This window comes from Artemia franciscana, chromosome 20 (assembly GCF_032884065.1).
Source record: "Artemia franciscana chromosome 20, ASM3288406v1, whole genome shotgun sequence".
Classification (NCBI taxonomy): Eukaryota; Metazoa; Arthropoda; class Branchiopoda; order Anostraca; family Artemiidae; genus Artemia; species Artemia franciscana.
Window position 1 is genome coordinate 17,992,803 of NC_088882.1, and position 22,519 is coordinate 18,015,321.

Here is a 22,519-nt window from a genome sequence, read left to right on the forward strand (position 1 = left end):
AAAAGCAAAAAATAATGAAAACAAAAAAAAAACTAATAAAATAAAAAATAAATAAAAAAGAAGAAAAAACTAAAAAAGAATACAAATTAAAAAAGAAGAAACTGAAAAAAAGAAAAGAGACAAAAAATTGAAGATTTATGACGTTACAGACTGGGACACCGGGACACAAATGACGACCGGGACACAAGGAATATGAATGACGACCGAGACACTCAAAGAGAATTTACAGACCGGGATACATATGACGACCGGGACACGGGGAATATAAATGACGACCGGGACACTCAAAGAGAAATTACAGACCGAGACACCGGGGCACAAATGACGACCGGGACAGCGGGACACAGGGAAAATAAATGACGACCGGGACACAGGGAACAACTACAACGGGGACACAGGAAGGGCACAGGGGGATATATAAATGATGACGGGGACATCTGAGTACGGATTGTTTTCCCATGGACAAGTATATGTTGCATGTTCAAGAGTCGGTAAACCTAATAATCTATTTATATGCACAGACAATGGGACTGCGAAGAATGTTGTATATTCGCAAGTTTTACGTAGTTAAAAACATATATATATCTACCTATATTCACAGGTGGGACACAGTCACACAGCTACAATGGCGCGTAACTAATATGGCGCATAACGACTTGCGCGCGGGGGGGGGGGCTTTGAAGGGTTGCACGAAGCGCCCCCACCAACTAGGTGTTGGTTTGATAAAGGTACCAACAACTAGTACCTTTATAACATTTGATATTAAAGAATCAACGTCAGAAAACTGAAATCTGATAATTTCTGCTACTCAGTGGAGTGCATGTGCAAGACAAGTTACCTGGATCATATTTGGGTAGAATACCTTCAATGCTTTTCCCACTTTCACCATGTATGGAGCAGCGTCTGACAAAAAAAAAAACTTTTTTGTGTAACACACCATTTGGCCAAAGAAGACTCATCGAATCATTGAAAAGACGAGCAACAGTTGTATGGCTACACTTTTTCAAAACTTCACTGTTTAAAAGAAATTGTTGTGAAGTTGAATCGGCGCTTAGTCTTATAACTAGTAAATTGGTTATGTATCTTCCTTCAGCATCAGTTGTTTCACCAACTGAAACCCAAACAGGGTCATTTCTAACATTAACTTGAATTTTAGCAAGAGTTTTTAAATAAATAATTTATAAATATTTTTTTCTTAATGTTCTTTCATCAAGGACTTTCATTCCTGAATAGCGTTCTAAAAAACTCTTAAAATTTGGGTTACTGAGTTTTTGAAAGGGGATATCTGCCCTAATTAATGCGCAACATAAATCTGTATTAAATGAAGTTTCACGTGCTGCATCAGATGAAGAAGCCGATATAAAAGTTTGTTGAGGGCCTGATCCTCTTTCCTTGCTCCTCTTATGTTTATCTGTCGCAATATGTTGGATAACTTGAAAACGCTGTGAAGTAGACACCGCTGTATCACAGCTCAAACAACATAAAACGGAAGAATCGCTTTTTCATGTTTCATCGGGGTACTCCCGCAGATAACTCTTCACTTGATCTGGTTTTTTAATTAGTATTTTAGGCATTTTTATCCCTGCGCTACTGGCTTGACACTACGCACGTATAATCCTGTTTCGACGATAGGGCACTGACAAACAAGTTCCGTGCACGGATGTTGAAGTGCTACTCTGAATAATTGAGTGAAAACAACCGGTCCAGGGTGGCTCAATGTTTGAATCGCTCCCATATTTGAATGATAAAATTCGTACGTTTGAGTAATTCAACACTTTGAAAAGAATTAATAATTACTTTTTTATTTGAGGATTCTCCCCTCCCCCTTAAAAAATAAATCACTGAGTACACCACTGTTTTCATAGGTATAAAACGAAAGTTCAAGAAGAAAGAGCAAAATCACGTTAGCGACCATTATGTTAAATCCAATTATATCAGCGTCTTGCCAAAAATCTATGAATGGATAGAAACAAAATTTATAAAATACCCAAGTAGTCTGCAACGCTAATTCTTTTTTAATGTTATCGACAATACCTGCGTCAGTAAAATTGCGTCACTAGGATATGTGCGTGATTTCTTAATTATCAATTCTATTTATAACCGGATTTGTATCTTTTCATGAATGTAAATAGATTTTCTTTCCAAAATGTTCTTAATTTTAAGATAAAATGGCAATCTGTTTCTTAGTTAACCATGTGTATTAGGAACTAGAGAAATTTTGGTATTTTCTTTTGGGGGGGGGACAAAAAAATATTTACAAAACGCATCACAAATTAGTTTAAATGCATATTTGCTACTTTTTTATGGGTCGAAAAATTTTTTTCTGGGGGGGGGTCAAACTCAGTAACTCCCTCCCTTCTGGACACTGCCTTGATTTGGCTCACTTCAAATTAGTGGAACTTTATTAGTTTATTTTCAATATCCTGAATTTGTCTTTACTTCATTATCTTGAACTTTTAATTGCATGTTATTTTAAAGGGAACAATTTTAGTTTATTATGAACATGTTTTTCTTTTGTACTTAAGGGAGGGGCGCATTTTAGTTTCAAAGGGCTTTCCAAACCTCATAATGGTTCAATGTTAAAATGGCTTCTAGAATCTATAGGGTTTAACCTGAACCCAGAGCTGTGTATAATCGTTATAAACGGTCGTAATTGACATGAGCTCATGGGAGCTAGTAGCTTTATGATTTTTTTGGTTTTTCGCTTGTTGGTTGTTTTTTTTTTGGGTGGGGGGTCGGTTCATTTTATCATTAGTCCATGCAAAAAAGGAAGAAATAAAAGGCGAAAATATCAAATATAGGAAATTATGGGAATACTTGAAAGTTGGGCGGAGGGGTATCCATGGACGAAATAAATCTTAGCGAGAATATGAAACTAAAAATGGAGCTGTAGTCACATTCAAGCAAGGGGAATTCAATCTTGATAAATTTTTAATCATAGAAACACACCCTTGGTTAAATTTCCTTTTACTCATAGTTATGGCTCAAAATAAACACATGTATGTGTTAACAACCAAAGTTCTGGACAATCTTTTAATCTTGTTAATCTAATTTATTTCAGCAGTTTGTTTGAACATTCAGCACTAAAAACTGCTTGTCGTATACAAAACAAATGCAATACTAGAACTACACCTTGTTGTTATTTATGTTTGTGAAGCAAAAGTATTAATCAATGAGTGCGACTGCACCCAAAAATAAAAATTTCGGTAGAATCGAAAGAATAACTTCAAATTATGATTTAAAAACACAATAGAAGAAACTAAGAAAATAAAACTAAATTTTTTGCTGGCTGGTACCCAACCAACCTGTCATTAATGAGGTCTACAGCAATTACTAACTCATTTAATGAACTAATTAATGAAGCAGAAACTCAGCTTTTAATATAAAGACAAATCACCCAAATAGCCCCTTTTTTTCAATTTCTGTTTTGACGTATATTAAGTTGTTCAGTCTTGACTGCAAGGTGATTAAGTTTTACACTGTTGTTATTCGTTGTTCATAAAATACTTCAAAAGTTTATTCTATAGTCTTCTTCGGTGGTCTCTTCAAGTTTTCTGGAAATAGATGTACAACATTGTATATTTACATCCATTTGTCAGTGCTGGACTCTAGGAAAAGTTGTGTACTGACGGAAAGTTGCAATTTCGGACTGCTCGACTGTTGGGATTTGCGATATCATTGACAGCTTAAATTTAAGTTATCACTCAAATTATCAGCATAATCCAAGTCCAGGAGACCAATGGATTCCATTTCCCCGCACTGCCTTTCCGGTGCTCCTTAAGACAAAGTCCATCAAAATATCAAACAGTTCGTAGTAACGAACTGTAGTAAGGAGCGACCCAGCTCAATAGTAACCAAAACTCTAAAAAATGAAATTTTGATACCAATATCTACATCAAAAGAATCGCATTTTAATGCTGATTTTAAATATATAAGTTTCATCAAGTTTAGTCTTACCCATCAAAAATTATGAGCCTGAGAAAATTGGCGTTATTTTAGAAAATAGGTGGAAACACCCCCTAAAAGTCATTGCCATTTTGTATTTTTGCAGTTGTTGCTAACTTTTATCGTATTGTTACTAAGAAATTAATCCTTGGGGGTTGTCCTTTGTCAATACAAATATCTAGACTAGTATAGGTTATGAACTTTTACCTTTGATGAACAGATTTTATCGATTTCTTTGGATTAGCGTCCTCACCCCACCCCATGTCCGAAAAAGACTTTAAATTTATGTCTGCTTAATCATCCTTTTTAAAACAAGTATAAATAGGAATATTAATACTCTTCTAATTTGTTCTTCTCATTCTGGAACTGTCCCCATGGCCGGCCAAGAATCGATGAGCATAAGGGGCATAAGGGGAAATGTATTTTCTTGGTTTCAGTCTTATTTGAATGATAGGTTAATTTATATTGATCCACTTTTCCGTTCACCCTCACAGGTGAATTTTGGCGTCTCACAGGGATCAGTCTTAGGGGCTGTGCTATTTCCGTTTTATGTAAATGATCTTTGTTATGTAGTAAAAAAGCTGAACTTTAGAACTTGCTTCATAGACTTTGTCATCCTAAGCCTTCCCTTGCCCATAGTGCCAACTATAGTTCACCTTCTTCTGATGTCAGTGTTTATTTTGCTGATGATAACACACTTGGCACTTCGGGAAATTGTGGATCAGAGCTTCTATTAAATTTGGAAAATTTGTTTGAGAGAGTAATTTTATGGCTTGATGATAATTATCTTACCCTAAATTTTTCTAAGTCCAGTTTTTTTCATTTTCTCGCGTGTTTCTCAGGTTTATCCCCAGTTATCCGAAATTCACCAGCCAAATGGGATAATTCATAGATCTAAAGATCGATATATTCGTTTTTTGGGCATTTTTGTTGATATAAACCAATCTTTCAAGCTTCACATTGATTTGATGAAAATTGAGATATGCAGAAGTCTCGGTATTTTAAGGAAACTTAAACATAATTTTCCCTGGATCAATTTTGAAAATCCTTTTTCACTGCTTGATCCACTCATACGTTTCTTTCTGTCCAATAGTATGGATGTCAACCTTTCCTTCACTATTAAAACCACTTTCTAAGGTTTACAATAAAACTAGAAACCTCATTCAGGAAACTAATCGTTCAGGAGTTATCCCATTACTTGATCTCGAGTCACTGTATATTCTTTGGTGTGCATGTTTTACTTTTCCTCAGATTCATGGTGACATCTCCTGGCCCCTAAGTGTTCCGCCATCTTTTACCTCTGATTAGAATAATTATAATCTTCGCAATACAAAAAAAAAAACATATTTAAGTTCCTTTTACTCCTTGTGTAAGCTCAGAATTTAATCCTTTAATGGTGAGTCATATTGTATGGAATGAGTTGCTTGAATCAGCTCGAAGGTGTCGCTAATTCGGTTTATTCAAAAAAAGTTGTTAAAAATTCATTGGCTTCAAAGAAGTTTTTTTCATCTATTTATTTATTTTTCTTATTTATTTTTTTATTATTTTATTGAAGTCTATTGAATCTACTTAATTAATTTAGTCTATTCAATCTATTTAGCTTTGTTTTCTATAGGTTTATTTTATTTACATTTTGAATTCTTCTCAGTTTTGCTCTTCTCTCTGTGAGTAAATGATTTTTTTTTTCTTCTCTGAGTAAGTGAATCATGTGTCTTCCCCTTCTTTACAGGCCAATGAGTCTTTGGGGGAATAGTAAAATGTAATATTATATGTGTAATTCATGATGAATAAATCTTATCTTAATTATAGGGGATCCAACTACTACTTAGCTCTTAACCTTTCCCAGGAAAATTTAGCCTACACCGATTAAAGAGCTTTGAGCTTTCCATAGGAGTTAGTGATGATCACAAATTGTAAATCAGATTGCTAAGAGAAGGGGTATACATGATCAATGTATTGAGATAAATTGTTATGGCTACTCTGAGCTCCGACAACTTACTAGTAGCGTTGGTTGCAGCAGAGATTGCGCACAAAACGGTGAAGAATGATGTCAATAAACTCGACTGTGTAAAATATAAATTGTGTCGTTGGGTAGACTCCCACATTTTGGCCTATTCGATGGGTATTGACAGCAAAATTTGACCAATTTAGAGGAATGGCTACGAACAGCTTAATAAACGATACAGCATACCCTTTAAACCAAGACGGTCAAGAGGAACAGAGATGCCAGAGTGATTGTGTAGCTGTTAACCAAAGGTTTAACTGACCGAATTAATGGTCCATAAAGGTAGCGAAGAAAATATCACCAGACATGTCTCTGATTTGACTTTAGTCTATCAATCGCCTGATGAAAATGAAATATCCAAAATGCATCTGTCATTTCTTGGCATTAATTTTTAGTTTTGGAGAATATTGAAAGATTTGAGAGTCAATCAACCGCTTTGACGCTGAAGTATAAAAATTGGAATCTTTCTCACTTTGGACCTCGTTTTCAAAGTATCCGAGGCAGTATCGATTGAGCATGCCGACGTATCAGAATTATCCAGTTTTTATTTTGGTTTAGTTACCTTCGTCTCTTTGTAATCTACTTGCATTGATCGTCAATGGTTCATATTCACCATATAGGCGTTTTTAATTTGTAATAGATTACGGCCCGGCCTCCTTGCACTTTTTATTCCTTTACACCAGTGAAATTTTCCTTAGGGCCCATGAAATCTGAGGTTTTGTCAATACCAAGATTTAGCTAGTTGACTTTTGAGCTAATCGAATAATCATATTATTTCCTGGTTGGCTAAAAAATTATATGAAAAATTCTGATTGGCTCAAATTAGCACAAGTTAAATTTCGGTATTAGTAAAATTTCACTGTCAATGGGCCTTAAGGTGATTGAAGCAGTATACACCGTATTAAAATGACCAGTTCTTTACTTGCAATAATACGAAGTCATTGATTCCATTAATTTTATGGTGAGTGGCTGAATGCGCGATGACTCTTTACCCACCTGCGTATTTCAATATTTATTCTATATTATCTAGTATTTAGGTAATATTTCGGTAATGATTTTATGGTTTGCTGCAGCAAAAACACACATTAACAGCATTACAGACTCGCTTAAAAATCCCAGAGAGTTACTAGCACCATAAGAATAACATGGATAGAGAATTATATTCAATAAAAATCATATTTTTGCTGTGTAAAAGTTCCGTTCTTCAGTAGCTATGGGCCTGAGACGACCATGTAGAAACGCATATAATGATTCATTTAAAAAAAACTGTCAACAGGACGGAATATGAGGGTGCAATACAATATGTATGTTTATAAAGAATATATACAAATTCCACGGATCTATTTTCAGCACATTCTTTTGAAAAAATTGTCCTATTCATCAATAGAAATTAAAAAATTTCTATTTATTATTCCACAGTTTTAAAAAAACTGTGAGGCTTATCAGTCTTCTTTTAGAAACCATATCAATTAAAAGAAATCATTTCTTAAAGCTTCCAATAATAGTTTTTCAATAAATAGCCTATTAATCTTGATATATTATGATTAGAAAAAGAAATGCCAATCCGTATTTACAAACGCATATAATGACTGAATCAAAAACTGTCAACGGGACGGAATATGAAAGTGCGATACAATATGTATGTTTACAATATAGAAAAAAAATTCCACGGATCTATTTTTCAGCACATTCTTTTGAAAAAATTATCCTATTCATCAAAAGATAAAAAAAATTACCGTGTAATACTTTTATTGACATCGAAATGTTTCCGTATTTACAAAATTCACAAGTAACAAAACAAAACGGGACGGAAAACTAAAATAAAGAACAAAATAAACGCAACCAGCTCAGACCAAAATCTCGTAATACCTTTATTACAAAAAAGAGCTCTCATAAGAAGACCGTGCTTTACTTTTCATCGAACTAATTTTGAAAATTCGACAAGACAGTTGGTGTTACAATACTGATAAGAGTATGATAAGCAAAGGACATCTAATCGACTCTTAATGGAAAACATGACGATATACAACGGACCTCTAGTTCATATTTAAGAAACTTCTCAAAATTAGTTCCTGGTAATTTTGAATAAAACTAAATGCTTTTACAACTCTATGACTCAAGGCAATTCTCAAGGTCAAGGCTCAAACGGCTTGATAAGGGAAAGCTGACTTGTTCCAAAAGAAGTGTGAATTCTAATTGGATTAAATGTTATGATTAAAATCAGGTTTTGTGATTTTTGACGGAAAATTACTCATGTTTTTCTTTTTTAGGTAACATTGAAAACTGTTTAATTCAGATTATATACTTTTTTTAAGCTAAGATAATGTAATATCTATAAACCTATCTCATGACAGGTACATATATAAGGTTCATTTTTGGGGATGGGGAGAGGGAGGAGCAATAATAAAGACAAAATTTTGAATAAGAATAGCCCGGGAATTCGAAAAAAAATTAATTTGGAGGGGGTAGGTCTCCCCCCCTCCGACCTGCGTACATCCCTGTCTCGCAATGCTTATAAGGAAAAAATTTAAATGATACAATCTACTGATGGCAGAACTACAAACATTTAATCATAAAAATATTCATTTTCATTTAAAGAGAAAATAACTTGACCAGAAAGCCATGGGCGCTTCTCATTTAGGACAAAAGTAGTGCCAGAAATTTGATTAAAGTTCAATTGCAGTTGATAATTTTTTAGTATTTATTATTCTAGAACCATACGTTTCGAAACCTCTTGTGCAAACTTTTTATGGTATTCGCTACCTGACAATACAAAAAACACGACCAAATGCTTTAAACTAATTATATTTAATTATATTTCTAATTTATATTTTATTTATATTAATTTATATTTATTTTCCGCTCATTGGCATTGCGAGAGAAGAACCCCCAAATTATGTTAGAAAATCATAGAAAAATATTTGATGAAATAATGGTTATATTAAGATCCTTTTCCTAGTTACACTCCCGTCCCTCACCTTGAGTTGGAGATCTTCAAATAGATTCCTTATAGGGCCATTGCATATGCTACAAATCACAAATTACCATTAAAAGCCAATTAGAAAATGTGGGTACATCATTAAAACATTTTCAGAGGTAGAATACGTAATAAAAGTCAACAACTTAGACTAGATTTTGAAAAATAGCACGAAAATACATAACAATACCTAACTTTAAAAAAAGACTAGATTTCAAAAGATAGGGGGACGGCTAGAGAAAAAAAATCCCACGGAAGTATGCTTTCTGCTGATTTTATAATCTAAAGCGGAACTATCTTTAGAAATAAAAACAAAATAACGAGTGCTATGCCCGTTCTGAGAGACTTCCAGAGAATTATCCCATGAGTACAACATTGTCCGAAAATGCAGAAACATAAAATAAATAAAATTTTGCTTAAAATATAGACAAAAATTAATTTTAAGAATTAAAATAAATTATTAAATTCCTAGTTCCTTAACAATAGAGATAATAGATTTATACGCCGTTTAAGATGCGAAGAACAATAATATAGTAAATTAGTAACACATGAGCTAAATGTACGCAATGCAGGAGGACACACATCGAAAAGGTGCCCCCTCCCGCCTCCTTTTGAATTTTTAGTATTTCTACTATTTTCCCACAATTTCTTCTTTTTTTTTACATAATTTGGTCCTTTTTTTTAATCAACCAAAATGTTGAATCACCTCCAGAATAAATACCGTCATGCGTGCCTGATTTACATTTCATAAGTTTCTCTTTAGATCATACCTATAACCCCTTGTTTAGAGAGAGAGAGAGAGATGGGGATATTTGGTGATCTTTCCAGGTGATGGATTCTGAGATACCAAAAAATGTACTATTAAGAATACAAGTTCCCAAATACTTTTTGAGGATGGAGAGGAATTCTTTGGGCTAAACTCGGGGAGGCGGCTAGTTTTCTACTAGAAAAAAAAACATGGAAAATATACATGATGGGTTTAAATACTGGTTGGCAGACACGTCACTAAATCGTTTTCTGATAGGTTCTCGGTTAATAATTGACAATAGTAATGATAAATACATCACAGAAATAAGTTTATACTGCGGCTTTGAACTAGAATAATATTGGAAAACCAACCTGACAAAACCATGGCTTTTACGAATCCGGATAAGGCGTAAAAACATTATACAAAATTGCAAATATAGTACAAGCCGCGTATACACCTAAAGCTACCCACCAAATTAATTGTTCATGCAATTTTTGCTCAAAATTTTTTAACACAATATAACCAATTGTTAAACCAGCTAATGCTCCAGTTAAATGAGAGACATAAGACACAGATGGCCCCAGCAGCTGCTGCTCAGCATAGCGATCATAAATGGCAAAACCAACATCAGCACTTGCTACCATTAAGATGCCAACTAATCGCAGGATACCAAATTCCATGTGATAATAGTTCTGCAAAGAAAAGAAGACAAATTTTTACTCTTGAATTCAATATATAGTTTATTAGCGTAATACCAGTAAAAGCCACGTGTAAATACAAACAATGAAAATGAAAAAAAAAGAGATTCAAAATATATTTTCTTGGGTGGGAATGGCCTTTCAGGGTTAATTATTATAAATGCAAGCTTTTTCCCGAAATATTGAAATTATTTTATTACATAATTATATGAATATATATATGTATATATATATATATATATATATATATATGAGTGCTTTGATATTTCCTATCTATATGTGAAATTGAGGCTGCTCTGCTAGATTTAAGGGGGAAATGCCCTGTTCCTGGTGTGCAAGATTTTAGAGAAAGGATGTGAAAAACAACAAGTACAAAAACATCACTTCAAACCTACAAAATACACTAGAAATCTGTCACCACGGGAAATAAATTTTTAAGAAGCCTTAGAAAGAAGTTCAAGGACGATGCTTTCAATATTAGCGAAAAATTTTCTAATAAAACCTTTAACTGAATATTTACCATGAGGACCCTCAGCAGGCACGTACGCGGGAATTTATTCGTGGGGGGGGGGCAAAACCCTCAAAACAGCAGATATAAAGTAGCAGTTTTTTATTTAGTAACTAAATAAATTCAAAAAGTACGTATATCAGAAAATACAGATTAACTTTAATATGTAGTATCGTAGTGGATGGGGGGGGGGGAAGAAGACTGAAGCTCAAAAGTACGTTTTAAGCTAAGGTTATGTTCGTAGCGAATTAGCACCAGTGATTAATATTTTATATCCCACTGAAAGGGAAATTTTAGGGTTAACAGTGCAATATGGGTGATGTGGGGGGTAGTTCTTCTATTGCGAAAACCTCGATTTTAATGAAAAATGATAGTTTCTAAATTGATCCATTAAAAGCTGTACTTTATCCTGAAAAGGGGGGACAAACGCCCTAGTATCAAGGATAATTCTATTTTGCTGTGGAAAACTCACTCTTTTTACAAAACGAAAAAAAAACAAAAAACAGTACAATCGCTAATTACTTCAAAGAGGGTAAAAAGTTAGACAGAAAATGGGTTAATAATTGGGCAGTGACTTGACTGGATAATTGCATGCTGTAAAATCCCAGAAAAAGGCTTTACACATGTATCCAGATTCTTAATAAATGTCCTACTTTTACCAGAAATCCCAAGAAACTATGAGGAAATTTAACATTTCACAAAATTTGGAGGGGGGGGGGGGCGAAGACCCCCCCCCCTGTGTACGTGCCAGACCCTCAGTGAAATAGTTCTAAATAATTGACATATTTACGCAGGGTATTTTTTTGTGGAGGAGGGGGGGGGGGGTTAAATCTCTTTTAAAATTTGAAACTTCAATAAATTTTTGGATTTAGACTTTCAAATCTTATGTTCTTCTCACTTATTGCTATTTTAAGACTGTATGCCATAGAAAAATGCTACTCAAAATCTTTTGAACTTATGTAATCACACTAAGTTAACTAAAAGAATCTTATAATTTTTTTGTAAGGCTTGATTAAATAAATATTCACTTGAAACCCTTAGAAGAAAAGAAGTTGCTCCTTCAATAGGTTAAAATTCATTTTTAGACAAAACATCTTGTCATATCACACATATAGAGGCTAACACACATTCACAAACACAAGAGCACACAGGGAAATCTCCAACCAACCTGAAATACAAGACTTTTCTCCCTCATGACAACAAGATATCGTTTTTCCCCAAACTTCACCAAGAATCAAAAATACATTACTAATAAATAGTGTAAAACGAATTCGCATTTTTGACTTGCAAACATATATATATATATATATATATATATATATATATATATATATATATATATATATATATATATATATATATATATATATATATATATATATATATATATATATATATATATATATATATATATATATATATATATATATTTATATATATATATGGGTTAAAACATAATATAGTCTGGTTGAAACCATAATGTAGAACCGATGCAATTTCAAATCATGTCGAGTCAAGTCAATTCAATTCATTTCAACTTGTTACCCTCTAAAACCTTCGAAAACAGGTTACCCTTTTCATTAAAAAAACATGTTTCAACTTTTTTTTTTACTTTTTTACGCATGCCAACCATGGTCTGCGTTACACATGTACCGATCACCCGATTCAATACCTTCGGCCGGGAGTGCAATATGTGGTTGGGGGCAAATCATCCAGCGCTTTCCGTGGTTTTGGCTGGTTCCAGATAAATTGCAGTCATCTTACCACTATATGAATTTTACCACTATATGAAGCTGTTCAAATATGGGAATACCTACGCCTTTTAATTAGTTATATAATAAAAAAAGGAGACTTACAAGTAATACATTAGCCAGATGAGCCGCCAGAAGGGCGTATACACCACCAGAAGCACCAACCAAATATACATCTTTATCAAAAATTGATGTTCCTAAGGAGCCTGAAAAATAATGAGGGCGTTTTATTAAGATGTCCGGTCAAAAGGGGGCAAAATAAGAAGTTTTAGACAAATTAGTGGAGCTAGATTATTGGTCAGTGATAATCCCTGACAAGCTCTTTAATTTAAGTTCTAATAAGAAGTACAAGATGGATCAATTATTCAATTTAACTTTTTCTGTTGTCCCATACAATCGGATGCAAAATAGAATTTTTCGCCCAAATACGCTAAAAATAATTTCAAGATTATTAACGAAAAATGACACAGAAAATTGAAACTCACTATAATGATCAAAGCTTCTAACATCGAAATTACTAGATTGAAAAAAAAAGTAAACGTAAAAAGTAAAAAAAAGTAAAAGTAAAAACAGAAGAATTATATGGAATATATAAGAAATAACATGAGAGAAGACAAATTTTGAAACAACATCTTCGATATTTCAAGGAAAATCCATTGAATTTATGCGATCTCTATAATGGGCATTTAGCTTGCCCTTAGGGTTCAGGTGCCCAGTGCATAACATCATGTGATTACTTTCAGAGCTGAAGACTAGTGATTGGATGGAAGTTAAGAACGCTTACCAATTACGTCAAGTAAAATTCCTAAATTAACAACTTTGCAATGATAATTTTTCTTGCTTAAATTTTAAGTAAACTGAACATTTAGAGGAATCAATACAGGGGAAGTAATTTATATAGATATATTTTCTCGTTTGAAATTTAGACAAGTAAAATTGAATTTGTTTGTGGTGAGAAGAATTAAAAATATATTAGATGAGTGATGAAATAATAGAAAACAAAAAAGCTCAATTACCGGCTAAAACACCAGACATATATACAATTCCAATACGAGTGGATCCATGGACCATTTCAAGTGGCAACCCAACCAACAACTGAACAGATAGATTAAATGTTAAATGCAACCATCTGAAACAAAAGACAATAACATGTAATATACATTTAGAAATGCTGACATCTTTCAACATTGACGAAGAATGAAATAAATTGTCGACAGTTACGTTCAGAGAAAGCGAACGAATCTATAGCAGGGCCTTATAAACGGGGAATATCCATACTCTTTGAGGGTGTGGGAATCAAGTGCTGGGTACAGAAGTCGATCTTTTTGCATAAGTATTTTTTTTTACTTAACTCATTTATTTGATATTGTCAAGTAAGGGCGCACGGGACAGTATTAGATAGTTCATATGGGGAGTCTAATCATTTAAAAGTTATATACCAGATTTAAAAAAGAGGCATAGGTAAAGAATACTGCATTAGACTTTACAGTCCCTACCGGCGGTGCTGATTTCCGTTTCTTGGCCCTTCAGCCAGGAAATGCGATGGGGGGTTGGGGGCCAACCATCCTCATAATTTTTACACAAATCACTCACTTTTTGCTGTCAAATTTAGACTCTAACTTTGATCCCTCCCCCTTCCTCCCCTGTGAGAATTATACCCGTAGACAAAGTAAGTAACGCTCGAAGAGTATCACGAAAGAAAATACTGAAAATTTGACAACACCTGAATCCCCCCCTCCACAAACATATGTGTCCGGTACGGAGAGAGGGTTTCCAACCACCAGAAATCACGGATACCAGGCGGCGCGAGCCAACCGTGGTGGAACTGGACCAAGAATTGCAGGGACTGTGCCACGCATAGAGGAACTGTCCGACACGTGGCAGAACTGTGCTACCTATATGGCGCTCCGAGATGTACTCTAGGAGTGGAAAGTGGGTGAACCCATGGTATAAAAATTTTTGGGATGTTTCTTTAAAGTAAATAAGCTGTATTGCATGCATAAAATTTTGTAGACATTTCGCTGTTTTTTATTCTACATTTTATTTTAATGGTCATTATCGATAAAAATCCCGATTGTCAATGCGTCGATATCAATAATATAGCGTGCCACGGACAAAACCAGACTTACCGTTAAATAGCAATATAATTTGGGAGAATTGAAAAAATCTTATTTCGGATCGTGCCTACCTAAGAAACACGGGTAGCCTACCTCGGTAGTTTTAATCTAACCCCATAATACCCCTCAATTATATCCACTGGTTACGCTTTAATTCAGTTTAAATTGGAGTCCAAATTCCACCATTCTTAGATTTTTAATTAACTGAAGAAATCTGAGAATCAGAATTGTCCAAGTATTGTCTTGGATTGTCCAAGCATTGTCCAAGTCATCTCAATTTTGCTCACAAATGATAAACAAAATAATAACAAGAGCGTTTTCATCTACAATGGAATAATATTACGAAGTAAAAACATATTGAAATTGTTATATTGGCTCTTAATCATCTAGGGATATGTCAACACAGGTTCAATCCTAGCAAAAGCAATAGTGTCAATTCACAAAGTGTAACGGGGGGTGGGGGTGGGGAAATTATGTTTGAAAATGTTGGGGGGGGGGAGGAATGTTGTTATTTTGAAAAAAAGTCAATGAAAATACCAAAAAAAAACATTCTTGAATAAAAATATCCAAAAAGGAATTTTTCAAAATAAAGGGGAAGACCTGAGCAGGGGGAAATGCCTTCCTGTCCCTCAGTTGACACCACAGTGAGGAAGGGGGTATTACTAAATGTTTCTTAATATGCTGAGTCTCAAAACTTGGCACATCTTGCTCAAAAGGAGAAATCAAATAAATTTTATGGGTAAAATATATCTTTGAGTGTTGCGGTATAACATGAAATAAACATAGTATATTCCCCTACTGCTACAATAAATGGCACGAATTAAAGCAGCAGATTAGAGTAAAACTTCATAGCTGGAGTGCAAAAAATTGTGTTGAAAAGGTTAAATTACAAAACTTTTAATTTAACGTCCTTTTAATTCTTTAAATAACTGAAAATTGCATAGAGTTATGTATCTTTCACCACTTCAAGGGGGAGATCCAAGTCTAGAAACTCCTTAGTTATATCCTTTAACTCAAATTGACATATTAATATTTCAGCAAAATCAAAAGCACTTACCCCGAGTGTAAAACCATATAGAACACAAATCTCCAGATTTCAGATCTTTTATCTGGCCTGTATAAGAATATGCTGTCAATAGGTACGGGACCAGAGGCACTTAATTCACCATTCAATATTGTGTAGTAGGTAAAAAATCCAAGCTAAAATAAAATATACAAATAGATAGACAGTTGAATAGATACCAAGATTAATGCTAAATTACATGAAAATAACAGTTAAAGCAGTACACAGGAAATTAGCGTTTTCTTCTTTCACATATTTTTTTTTATTATCATTATACACGGAGTGGGAGAGACCCACTCGCATTCCCAAGAAATTAGCGTTGTCTTCTTTCACATATTTTTTATTATCATTATACACCCTTAAAAATCATAATTTATAACCATTTCCTCTAATGTTACATTATATAATTAGTAAGAGTCCATAACTTCCAGCCAACCATTGCTCTGAAAACAATCATATGATGTTATACAATGGGTAACTGAAGCCATTATTTCCCCGCAGTGCTTTAAGAGTCAAAGTAAAGGGTTTCCGACTGCCTCAAGAGAGCATACAATTTTTTTTACGGGATCGATTCTGGTACGGGACTAGAGGCACTTAATTCACCATTCAATATTGTTTAGTAGGTAAAAAATCCAAGCTAAAATAAAATATACAAATAAATAAACAGTGGAATGGATACCAAGAGTAATGCTAATTTACATGAAAATAACAGTTAAAGCTAAGTACACAAGAAATTTGCATTGTCTTCTTTCACATATTTTTTTATTATCATTATACACCCTTAAAAAATCATAATTTATAATCATTTCCTGCAATGTTACATTATATAATTAGTAAGTGTCCATAACTTCCAGCCAACCATTGCTCTGAAAACAATCATATGATGTTATACAATGGGTAACTGAAGCCATTATTTCCCCGCAATGCTTTAAGTCAGAGTAAAGGGTTTCTGACTACCTAAAGAGAGCATACGATTTTTTTGCGCTTGATGCTTCAAGTCAGGTGAGTATTTCTCATCCTAGGGATCGCATACAGTCTCTTAGATTTCATTAAAAGATAGCCTACAGAAATTTCTGTCTAGGTGCCTGGTAAGAGATCTTCAGTATTTCTCAACTAACAAATAACCTTGGATTTGCTTTCATAATTCAAATTTCCTAAATTAAAGGTCCAGTTTCAATGCCCCAATTAAATGAGATAAGTTTCTAGTCAGGTTTTTTGTACTCGTCTTGAATTTACAACTTAACAACTATTCCCATCAGCCAAAATCCGTCTATGGGACCAAATATAATATAGCAGTACATTGTGACACACAGACATTCGCTCAAAATTGTTTGTAATGCTGCAAATCTAATCCAGATATAGTAGAAGTATTAGTCATTGACCATATACAGATATTTAGACTACAAATATGGTGATAAGGACCATGCCCGGCAAAAAGAAAAACTTACAAAGAATGGATGAAGCATCTCACGTATTATCTATTCACAAAATATAAACAGTACAAGCAGTATAAATAGTGCAAACAGTGTATATAAGTACAAGTTCGAAAATCATTAAGTCAAAAACTTACACTTTTAAGAGTCAAACATACAAATCGGAGTCCGTTCTAAGTCTCCTATACATATTTGTTTCTAGGGAGTACAACGGACCGATTCTGCCTAATGTCATAATATTTTTTGAAGAAGAAGAAGACATAAAAGCCAATCAAATCTAGTTACTTGTAACCTTTCCCGCTCCTCCGTTCGGTACTTTTGCGGTGCCGTTCGGTACTTATTCGGTACTCCATTCGATACTTATGTATTACACAAAATACAGTCGAGAAGTTTGCTGAATGTAAGATGTCAAAAAACCGGTTTCATAGCCACAAAGACAAATGGCGGGTGACAGAGTGCATTATACTTGTATAATTTGGGCTATATATTTGCAAATTAGGGGGTGGAGCGGGTGCAAGGTTAAGTTACTTTACCCAACCCCCTAATATGCAAATATATAGCCCAAATTATATTACTATATAAACTAAAGTATTGTATTTGCATCATGTTTTGGTATATGTTATTATGATTAACCTAATTTCACTTCTTGAGTGTGATTGGTAGAATACTTTAGTACAAAAAATTCTTTGACCCCCATCAAGGTTTGTTTCTGTGCACGTGCGTGTGCCTAAATCATTGGTAACTTTCCAGCCGGCCCTTATAAGTTCAAGGTCTCAAAAATTAATCCTTAAAAAATAACTTCTCAAAAATAGATAAACTACGCAATAAAGTTACAAATAAAATAGCGAGTAAATTAGAAATAAATAGACTCGATAATAGGTAAATAATGTAATACACAAACTTACATGGCATGTGTTCTTTCAAAGATATATTAATATTAGCTAAGAAAGCCCCTCTGTCCCAGATGCAGAGCTATTTTCAGCAGGAGAGGGGAGGACAACCAGGTCAGATTCCCAGGATGCCCCGGCGGGCACCACCAACTCTAGGAAGGGCTCTGCCCAGATCTTGGTGAAGCTCACAAAGGAAACCACCGGGTTAGAAGGAAACTCTCCCAATTTGAACAGGCTTTACAATAAATTTTAAAAGATACACTATTTAAAACTATAGAGCTTGAACATTAATTACCCTGACAATTAAACAAACCTATTGACAATAATCGAATCTACGTTCATCCATTTATCTTCTAAACTAGACGCAAGTCTTTGAGTCTAGAACAAAAGATATAAGATGGACATTGGATGCTACCCAAAAGGGTCCAAATATGGAATACGTAAATCGGGCATAAAACTACCCATTTATGAAATGTAAGCTGGTCATAAATGTCCATAATTTGAAAGCACCAACACCTTTGCTTCAGCGATAGAGAATCCGAAAGACGTTAAGTTACAAAATATATATTTCTTTGGATTGCGAAACTGGAAATAGTGGCCTATTTGTTATTTTCTAGTTGATAATATCCATAAATATTTAGTATATTTATTAGAAAAAATTGAAGAAAATTCTCATTCTTCTCGTGATTCATTATCCGTTGGTTGCTTTTCTAGATGCGTATTCACTGGAAGACCACCAAGACTGAAACCAACAATATTTCAGCGCCTCCAATTTAAAGACTAACAGAAACAGGCACGGAAGTAGGTATTTTTTTTAGAGAGCGCAAAAACTCAAACTCAAACGAATGCCAAACGGAGTGTGAATTGAATGGAAATATTTAAGTGATTATTGGAACAATTGTTAAGATCTCGACATTTTAGGGTATATGACTAAAATACCCCTCCCTTAGCATTGATCCGTGATGATAAAATTGCAGGTCAAAATGAAACCACATTATAAATCGACGCTACGCACTTTTCTAAAGATTCTTCCTTATTGGAATTTTTGAAATAGTTTTTTTTCTTGCAAAATGCTTGCTCTACTATTTACAAATTCATTCTTGCACAGAAATAGAATTTGAGACAGTCTGCAATAGTGGTTTCTAATAGAATATGGAATGGGAATATGACTCAGAGAAAAAAAAATCTACTCCAAAACATGATTGTATTTTCCAAAATATAGGCGAGAAGGGTAATTTAATGAAAATTCCAAATAAAGTATTTTTAATGAAATACCCAAAAAAGTTTGCTAAATATAGGGTACAAATGCCACCCTCTCCCCTAATCGACACCCCTGACCTAGAAAGTGTATTTTAAGAAACCTCGGATAAATAGTATTAGGAAAGTCATCCACTTATTAATACCCCTGAAATCTTTAACCCTGTATCATTACTTCGAGACTCGTTTTATTAGACATACAGTTTAATTAGAGCGAATCGTCTTATGTGAAAATTTACTTAGGTATATAAATGTGAATTCCGCCTTCTGAGCATAAACAGCAGTGTACTTTAGCTGGCCAAAATCAAACCACACACCCTATAATAAATAAGTTTTGAGTGAAGCTCACCATCTACGGTTATCGTCCTTACAGCATCGATTGGTAAAGTCAGCGAAAATGTTAGAAATTTACTTGTATTATTTATCCTTATTTGAAACAAAATATGGTTTATTATTTCCCACACAAATCCGTAACTAATATATCGACACTTAATTCCATCAATGTATGATCTTGCTGAAGCAGTCAATTCGTCTTATTGTTGAATTATAGCGTTTTTATACAGCCCAGGAATATAACAATTGGTGTTACCAAAACTAAAAAATAGAGAAACTAAACGGAAAAAATGGCATTCGGGTTTAATCTTACATTAATTTTCACCCTAGATGAAAAACTTATGATTATAAGTCCAAATTTAGTATACCCTAATCCTGGGGCATGGTCCATATGGTCAGAGAAAAGGAAGAAAAAATCTGTGACTAATTATCGGATTCGGACAACCCTTAGTGCTGTGTGGTCTCTCTTGGATGTTAATTCAGAATTAATTATTAAGTTTTTTTCTTTCTTTCGAAGGTTGGTAGGTAGCCAGGTGGTTGTCGATATAATAAATGGAGTCATAATTATTCCTATGCTTTTTTAATTTCTACTTTTCCGGCTAGTGTCTGAAACACCATCTTTCTATCGGAATGAAGGCGATCATTTTATAGATTTATGCTGTTGAATTCGTCTTGCTACTTTGATTTCGTTCACCTAAAAATGTCAAGTAATCTGCCGGTAAGTAACTCTTTTTTGGTGGTAGGGTAAGTAACCAAAGACATCAAGTCCAAAGATTCAACCAACAGTATTTTGAAGTTGATACATTGTGTGAAAATGTTGGCACATACTATATATTAGAGCCAGGGAAAAGGGAAAGGGCCGACATAGCAGTCCCTTAGGCGTCAATAATCGACAAAGGAGGTCTGGTGATATTGTTTAGCTCAAAATCCTGAAAATCATACAGGATATGTTTTGGTTTAGAACACGCAAGATTATTTATTTGCACCCCGGGGTCATGTCCTTGATAATTGCTAAAGGTTTACATACTACACAAACAGAGTTCTTGGGACCAATTCCCATTAACAGAAAAAGGACTGAGCTATGCTCGATTTTGCTTTGATGGTGGAGTTAGAATTTGTAAACACCATTCATGGAAAGAAGGACTGGGAGGCGGGGAGACTCACATTACACTTCATGTCTTAAAACTCAAGATTAGTTTTATTAGGGGGAAGGAGGGGAATCCCCACTTCTTATAAGATCTCTTTTAGTTTACAGTTTGTTCGATACGTTTTGGCAATTAATCTATACTGGCTTCCTGCGAAATATTCCCGGCTACAGTGGCCAACTTCGTTATACTCAACCTAATTCAATCTCTTTTCCGCAAAATATGTCAAGAATGGGCAATAATTTCACGGTATCAAAGAAATCTTTTCTATTCTAACAAAGAAATAATTTCCATATTTGCTAAGAAAATTCAGTTCCTAACAAGGGGGCTAGTCTCAACCTATTCATGAAAACACTACAATACTAGATTTAAACCATCTGTCTGTCCAAGTCGCAATGAATAGTGTTGATACTGATGAAATCAGTATCATATTTCAGTCAGAGAGGTCAGTTTAATAATAATCCATTATTAAGATCAAGAATTGATTTAATAATAGGGTATTGTCTTTTGTTCAATCTGATCTAACCACATGTAAGCTATTTTCGATTATGGTGAAATTGTAAAAGATAGCATTGAAAAAGGTGCAATTGCTTCTTTCTATTAGGGTTTAAACAAATTACAGATATGACACAAGCTGATAATGAGGTAAAGAGTCAGGCTTAATAAGAAAGCAAAGGAATTGAGGCGCTAACTGTAGGCCTGGGCAATTCAGAGGGGTTGGATAATCAAATTTTCAGAAGATCTTGTCCCAAATTAGACATCCTCCCAAAAATTCTCTCCGAGTAGTGCAAATGGAGGTTGCTACTCTATATTTTAAGTGTGGGGAGAGAGTGGAAAAACGAGTAAGGCAGGAGGGGGGGGTAGATAGAGTGAGATTGGACTTTATTCTTTTTGTAAAAATCCAGATATACTTCATTCTACGTAAAAATGTATTTAGAGATTTAGGAAAAAAATCTTTGTGGCAACCTTCCATTTGCTTTTATGGGGAATATTTGTTTGAATCAACGTATTGAAAAAACAGAGTTTTACATTTTCGATGTCGCCACCTAATGGCAAATTAAGTGGCAAGGTTTCTCAGCCCCTTATCCTTATTGATTTTGAATTTCTTTCATCACAACTGTTTTAAATAGATTTGCAGTGGTGTTTTTTCTAGATACTTCAATCTACTATAGTTTCCGTTTCATTTCCGTTAATGACTTAGAAGAAAACGTGAATCACAGACAAGAAAATACTACTAGACATAACTCTGTCTAGGAGTCCGAATTTTTATCATTTCACCTGTCTCGCAATCTTTTCCGTCAAAAAAAAGGAAAAAAGAAGCTAACATTTGCCAAGATTTTTGAGAGAGCCAAATGCTAACGACTGAACTGTTAATTTTGAGAAACGTACATTGTGTTAAAGCCAAAGGGTTGTTCACTTCTACCTCTCACAAGTGTATAAAACTTTGAGCCTCTGACGATGCATCTACAGGGTTGCCAACTTTTTTGGTCCATGAGTGTGTCCCCTGAGCATCCAAAAACGTGTCATTTTTAGCTAAAATGTGACAATCTCGAAATCTCAAACTGGAGGGTTTCTTTACCAGTTGTATTTTTAACAAAAACACAATCTGCAAACCTCTTTCAAAGCAGCCAATTAACATCAAATATAAT

General features: G+C 34.2%; 1 protein-coding gene across 2 annotated transcripts in view; it reads right to left on the reverse strand.

Moving 5' to 3' along the window:
• Positions 1–7,682: 7,682 nt before the first annotated feature.
• The window catches only part of LOC136039835 (protein rhomboid-like), a 171,741-nt gene continuing 156,904 nt past the window's right edge, over positions 7,683–22,519 (reverse strand). For both annotated transcript variants that reach the window (XM_065723750.1, XM_065723751.1), the window contains 4 exons: positions 15,807–15,949; positions 13,649–13,761; positions 12,738–12,838; positions 7,683–10,367 (listed from right to left, as the gene is read on the reverse strand). In XM_065723750.1, coding sequence (XP_065579822.1) covers positions 10,065–10,367; positions 12,738–12,838; positions 13,649–13,761; positions 15,807–15,949 — 660 coding nt within the window. In that variant the 3' untranslated portion in view covers positions 7,683–10,064. The remainder of the gene's footprint in view (positions 10,368–12,737; positions 12,839–13,648; positions 13,762–15,806; positions 15,950–22,519) is intronic.